Consider the following 7,378-nt stretch of genomic DNA (forward strand, 5'->3'; position numbering starts at 1 on the left):
TTATTAAGCATTAACTAACCCTTAACTTAGTGACCCTTATTGTAAAGTGTTACCAATTTATATTATTGTAATTATTTATTATTAGTAGTGGTAGTAATAGAAGTATATGTATTATTTATTTTTAATTACATTTTTTACATTATTTTATTATATTTTTTTATTTAATTTTTTTGTCTGCTATTATTATTATCATTATTATTAATAGTAGTAGTAGTATAATTTAATTTTTTTATTTTTTACTATTATTTTATTATACTAATTACTCATAGAACATAGCTTGTATGTATGTAGGTATAGGCTCCTGTTAAGCCAATTACTACATTAAGAACCCAAAATGACCTTTTGCCATCTATCTACAGCTGCATTTCATTGAAAGCTACCTGAGGGAGACTGACAGAGGGTTTGACAACCTGAGTGACGAGGACCAAATGAAACTGAAGGAAGAGCTGTACGTGGAGGTCAACAGGTGAGCACTGAGATAGGATATAATGTGATGTGACATGACATGATATGAGACAGTATGGTACTTTAATAAGCCTACTACAAAACAAATTGTATGGTCTGTTTGATTATAGGTTCTCCCTGGCATCCCATTTCTTTTGGGGCTTGTGGTCCATCATCCAGGCCAGGATCTCCACCATTGAGTTTGGATACCTGGTGAGTGCCATTGTTGGTTGTTTAGGCTTCGTTAGGCTTAGTTAGGTTACTTGTATGCTTTTTTGTTATTTTTGATGGTTATTCTGCATGAGGGCCAAAGTAAAATATACCACACACAGTTGGCTGCAGTTGACGTAATTTCTGTCAATCCTTTGGTTAACTTTACCCTATGTCAATGTATGGGCGGTATAAGCAATCTAAAAAGATTTTAATTTGATTTTGATATATGTCGAAGTAAGCATCAACACATCTTGCTTGGCTTCATTTCACAAAAATCCATTCAGTATTATTTACATGAATGACAAATTGGTTAACTATACTTCCCAGCAGGCTTTTAGTTAGTGGGAATGTTCCGTCTCCTGCAAAGGGAACAAGCTATGGTAGCTAGCTAGCTAGCTACAGCTTCACAGGCTGCAGTGAACAAATGTCAGTAGCAAGGTTATTATCGTTAATGAAAACTAACGAAATAACGAAAACTAGGTGTGAAAAAACATTTTCGTTAACTGAAATAAAAATAAAAACAAGGCTTTACAAAAAAACGATAACTAACTGAAACTGTATTGTGTGTTTACAAAACTAACTAAAATAAACTAAAATTATAGAGAAAATGTCTTTAGTTTTCGTCTTTGTCAATTTATTTCATACATAAGCCTAGTATTTTGAATTTTTGAATCTCGCCCCTGACAAATACCCCATATTACAAAAAAAGACTAAAACTAACACTGAAACTAATAAAAACTAAACTAAAACTAAGCATTTTCAAAAAATAAAAACTAAACTAAACTAGCAAACCCGCTTTAAAAACGAATTAAAACTAAACTGAAATTGAAAACAAAAAGTCAAAACGAAATAAAAATAAAAACTAATGAAAAACGCAAAACTATAATAACCTTGGTCGGTAGTTACTATCATGAGTCTGAACTCATACTTTAGTGAAGTGAGTGTGTCTAGAGGTGAATCTCAACACCATTTGTTGCTTTGTTTAGTTGCAGTAACACATGCTACTTTGCGGTCAATGGAAAATCGTGTTAGCCACTTAGCCGCTAGTCAACTACGGGAAGGCTTCAGCCTACACTTGTTGAAAGTTGCCCGACAGTCAGTCTTGTCCTGTAAGATGATGCAATGTCAATATTTACTGTGTCAACATTAAGAACAGGTCAGAGGAGGTTAGGTCAAACTGCCATACCAGCCTGGCAAGATATCAGGGAGCTAAATAGAGGAAGGTTGGCTGTTTCCATCACAGCTGCCACCACTTGTTATACAGGTTACCAATGGTCCGAAAGATTGTAAGCCCATTAGAAGCAGAGATAAACTTTGGTTACAATATCATTAGACAAGCATCATAAAATTCCATTCAATATGTCATTAACTATGCAGTTCCCCCATAGTGTTCATCCTCCATGTGTGTTTATTGTATCACGCTCAGTAATTATCATTCACTCACAGTGTGCTTATTATGCGCTAATGAGCACTGCGAGCATTAGCAAATATTGGTAGTAGTTGGTCTTTTTTATTAATTCCATTGTTTAAACACGGTTCTTTTTTATTATATTTTAAAAGCAAAGTGGCTTAAAGACGGAATGAATATTGATCACAAATACATCTTTCATTTTAGACGTGTCACCACCTAAAACTGTAACTTAAACTCGCTGTGCCATTATTTTTACTCTTGAATGTATTTGTATGTGCGGTTTTGCATATATGTACATATTAGACTAATGTATATTGGATTGTATTCTAGGATTACGCTCTGGCCAGATTTGATGCCTACTTCCAGCAGAAGAAAATCTGGGGTGTCTAATGGAGGAAGATGCAAAGACCTGGACTGACAACACATTCAGCCAGTCGGCGAGAAGAAGAAGAAGTGATAGATTGAGAAGAGTCCACAACCATGCTTTACTTAGACTCCCCTGCAGTGGGAGGATTTGCTGGCTAGTGTTTGTGTTGTGTTGACCAAAGCCAAAACTGGATCTTCTGGCTAGGTGTTTAAAGTACGCCCCACAATCCACTGCAGCTCAGAGTTTACATTGCGTAGCTCCCAGAGGGCCAACAAAAAAACAAGCAAACGAAACATCGACTAATCTTCATCATTGGTCAGAACTGCTCTCTGCTTCTGCCTTGTTAAAACCATATCACTAACACGAGGGTGAAGCTGTTGAGCTGGAGAGTGGGTTTCAGTTACAGGTAGATTCCCATTTGGAAATGTTAACATTGCATCAATGTATATCGATCTATCATTCCCATATGGAAATGTGCTGTGGGAAAGAACCAAAATGTGAACGTCTCTTGGTAGAGCCTTGCTTTCTGAAGCAGCCGATAGCTAACTACATATATTATATATAGATCTCAATGTGCCAGTAACCTGGCCCTATCTGTTACTGAAGGGCTGACTTGTTGGCTGCCCTTGTCACCAAACAGGGTGCAATCATGACTGCACTTGTCTACACTTCTACACACACTTTTACACACTTCAGTTATTCATTGGATTTGCTTTTTGGTTGCTTCTATTTACATACTCATCAGGCCAGGGCAAATGAAAGTTTACTGTATTTCATATGCTTTCAAATATTTGAACAATTGCGGTGTGCTTGCTTTTCTGGGCGGTTGGTTAAACTCCACCAAATCAAGCTGACATCAAGTTTTAAGTGTTTCACTTGTCAGCAATCCGCATAAACCAGGTCTGATACTGGTTCTGTCTGCCTTCCCAGCTAATGCAGCTGCTTTATGCTCTTGTTCTGATCAACTGTGACTCTTGTTAGACGACCTGTTTACGCTTTAAGACATTCTCAACCGTCCTGTGAATATTCTGCGATCTGGGGTAGCTTCAGGCAGCGCCCTTATGGTGCGCTTATATCATTAATATGGAACATTGTACCATGACAACAAGCGGAGCCACGTCACTGTGTGGTTTATACACCGGTTAGCTCCAGCCACATTATTTGTTTCAGCCTTTCATCAGCTTTATGAGGGTGGGAAGTACATCTAACCAGGCTAGTGGTAACAAGGGAGCTAATTAACCATCTTTATAGCTTTCACTTGTTTTTTTCCACTCTTATGAAAACTGCATGGAAAAACTGTATGGAAACCGTAATATCCTCGAGGATGTTCCTTACTGTGGTAATGGATTCTTTGGTGATGCCACTGGTACTGGCGCGAGTGCCTTCTACCAAGTTGCCTCATCATTGTACCCATAATCCAGAATCATGAAACACTTGGGTATTATGACTCAAGTATAACCTGAAACACACAGCTACCGCACCATACAATACAGCTGAATTTTGACTGTGACAGATTGTGAAAATGACTTTGAATGAGTTGTCACTGGACAGCTGTATAGTAACTCTGTTAAAGGGGCATTAAGAAATTGATGGCTTTTATCAACCTCTATCAGTCACAATGGAATTGCAGCATCATCGACAGATGGCACAAGTTACAGTGGCCTGAGATATATACGGTGGCCAGAAATATAAAACTCACAATAGAATGAGTAAGCTTGCTAATTAGAGCAGAGATCCAACAGAAACCTCTAGTGAAGGGGTAATATATCACCATGCTAAATACTGAAATAATAATACTGCTTAATACTGAAAACAAAATGTGTATGATTATGGACAATACAAATCTTACTTATTGCCCCTTTAACAAAGGGATTCAGCACATGCACTGTACTATAAAAAAAAACTGTGCTCTGTGTGCGTCAGCCTTACCTCTTTCAGTATAAGCTACTACTCTGCTTTTAGGCTATCTTAACAAGGGAATCTCATTATTTGTAGATGTTTTGTGCTCACATGGGGGATACCATCCCCCTTCAACCTCTGTCAGATCACCCTCTGCTCTTATGCACTGAGCCTTGTACTGAGGTGTACTGTGTCTAGCAACTCCCAGTTCATCCAAAGATCCTGAGACTAGCTCATAGGTCTTACCTTACCACAACAAATCATCGTTAATACAGTGAACACTCAAATATTGCTGCCAGGAAAGCCCTCAGTTAGCCTATAAATGAATACCTTGATATTTTGAATTTGAGCTTATTTTCCTTGCTGGGCACTTGTCACATTTTGGTGCGAAAGTTTCTGTATTAGGAATTTAGTTAACCAAAAAACAGCTTGTTGCCGTTGTTAGCATTCCGCATTCAATCCAACGGGTCTGGCTAGCCGCAAGCTAGTTTCTCAGCTTGCCGCTACAGTAATGACGCCAATTAGACTCAATTAGAAATGCTAACCTGTTGTTAGCATATTCCTCATTCAATCCAACGGGTCTGGCTAGCCGCAAGCTAGCTTCTCAGCTCGCCGCTACAGTAAAGACGCCCATTAGACTCAATTAGAAATGCTAACAATGACAGCAAGCCTTTTCATGAAAGGAAAAGGCAGTTTATTTAGTCAAATTATTTATGTGAAATGCAAAATCAAGGCAAGGTAATCTGTCCACATAACCAAGGACATTGCTGCACACGGACTGCACTTCACTGGTAACAAATACCTAGCCTCATTTGACACAAAATGTATGGCTATAGCTAAAATGTATGGTGTAGCAAGTGACAGGAAGAAATGCAGTGCGTAGGGCATTGGCTGAAAAACCCTGTGCTATACTGTGTGTACTCTATCTGCTGCTACACAAAGGCGGATAATCATATCCACATTCCTTCCCAGCTTTATAAACCCCAGCGTACACCACCAATGCGTGTACCTTGTTTACCCGTCAGGCACCTGGATTTAGCACCAAAATTAGCGCACGACTGTAAAATCATGGCTTTTGTCCCAAAGTGCGTGCTAGGCATTACCTCTTACCTCTAGTGAGGGAGGTCCGCTATACAGTGTTATGCAGTACACAGAGCTAAGGGAACTGAGCTGGATGGAGAACCGTGAAACGAAACCAGATTACTACACCAGTCACCTGATACTGGGATCCTCATCCAGTGTTTGAATGTCTACTGTAGCACCTTTGATCTGAAGAGTGAAAGAATTCTTATGTACTTGACTGTTTTCATGTTTAAATATTTTGGGGGTTGTTGAACTGTGATTATTAGTTTTATTTTATATGCAAATGTATTTTGTTGTATGTTTTGTTATATTTTTTTCGGGATGTTTTTAATGTAGAAAATGATCTTTTTGAGACACTATGAGACCGGGGATGCACCAGTAGCGGAACGCATCCCTGCTGAGCTTAGCTGATAGGATATTGGTATTAGAGAATTTCCAATGGATTGGATTGGTACTCAGTACCAGTCGATATTTAAAGTTTAGCACTTGGACTTACTAGCAGCAGTGAAAACGTGTTATTGGTGCATCCCTCTTGAGACAATAATCACTAGTCTAGTGCCCTTTGAGCTGCCAGTGGTTTTTCAGTACCATGCAATGGCACTTTTCAGAAATGTTACAGTAGTATTGCAGACATTTTTCTTCTTCCTCCTCCTTAAATGGAATTAGTATTTTTCTTAATAAGAAAGTTTTGTCTTTCATTGTTGAAACGAGTGTCTCCCTATCGCTACATGCTACATCAAACTCCGTTTTGATTGTGATTTTTACATTGCATTCCATGAACAGAGTCATTAATGGACATCCATTTATAACTGCTGTACATTCCATAACCCATATATATATATTTATGTATATACTGTATGCCACTTGTTGTTATTCAGCTTCCATAGCATGTACATTTCGGACCAAAAGAACTACAATCTTAATCTAATTGGTTCTTCCAATAAACTGTAGTTTGTCCCCAATGGAGACCAACCAGGTTTCAGAATAGACACCCTCACTTCTGTCTCTGCTTCAATGCTATCTAAAATTCACTAATACAAAATGTAGAGGGTACATTCTATAAAATATCCAAATATAAGGAATGACAAACGTGTACCTAATCACTTTAAATATTTTTGAGAATGTACATTGTGTTAATGTAATACACTGTGTTATATTATTATTTGAATAAAGAACGTCCTACTATTAATCAATGCTGTGACAGGACCCAACTACGCTATTATGTGACTTACAATGTTAACCCTTGCTATCTATGCAGCTATACTGTATGCACATGTACTCTTAGAAAAGAAATACTGTGCAAAGACTTACTTTGTAACTGAATCGGTGAAGGGGGAACTGCATTGTGCCACTACAGCACAGAAAGGACCTTGGCTGTAAATGTACTTTTCTGCTTTGCACAAATACAAATAAAATAAACAGAAAACAGTTGAATCTGGCTCCGTTCTATATTTTTGGACACGTGGACATTGGGCACATTGTTGCATACATCCAAAACTGGTAAAACTGGTATTCTCACAATGTGTCTTCAACATGTGACTCTAAGATGGGGGATATAAGAAAGGCCCTTTGTTAATACTGGACGGATGCTGTCGTAAGTAACTCTTTGGGAAGAATACTCATAGATATAAATGCTCAAAATTCTCATTAGCTTCATTTACTCAGACAATGTTGATTTTTTTACCTCAATGTCATCTGCTCATTGATGTTAAAGCTGCTCTCGGCAACTCCATACTTTGGCGTCAGTGAGAGATTAAAGTTTACATTTTTGGAAAATTTGAAGGACTTCATTACCCAGAAATCCTGTAAGGTGTAAGTCAGTAAACTAAGTGTCTTCTTAGTGTGTGGTGGGGTGGAGGTGGTGAAGCTTTCTCTGAATGGAGCGCTCGTTCACTGCTGTTTAGGAGACAGTTTGTATTTTGATCTGAAGTTTTGATTTGTCATTTCCGGCGGGAAGAAAG

The 7,378-nt window shown here is 38.2% G+C and overlaps 1 protein-coding gene across 2 annotated transcripts in view; it reads left to right on the forward strand.

The window, feature by feature from the left end:
• The window catches only part of chka (choline kinase alpha), a 30,467-nt gene extending 23,626 nt beyond the window's left edge, over positions 1-6,841 (forward strand). For both annotated transcript variants that reach the window (XM_071547084.1, XM_071547083.1), the window contains exons 10-12: positions 360-466; positions 576-657; positions 2,399-6,841. In XM_071547084.1, the coding sequence (XP_071403185.1) occupies positions 360-466; positions 576-657; positions 2,399-2,458 (249 nt within the window). In that variant the 3' untranslated portion in view covers positions 2,459-6,841. The remainder of the gene's footprint in view (positions 1-359; positions 467-575; positions 658-2,398) is intronic.
• The last annotated feature ends 537 nt before the right edge of the window (positions 6,842-7,378 follow it).

Source organism: Centroberyx affinis, unplaced genomic scaffold (genome assembly GCF_046629955.1).
Source record: "Centroberyx affinis isolate AG114_WGS23_722 - 3 ecotype Tasmania unplaced genomic scaffold, CSIRO-AGI_Caff_v1 ptg005652l_1, whole genome shotgun sequence".
NCBI lineage: Eukaryota > Metazoa > Chordata > Actinopteri > Beryciformes > Berycidae > Centroberyx > Centroberyx affinis.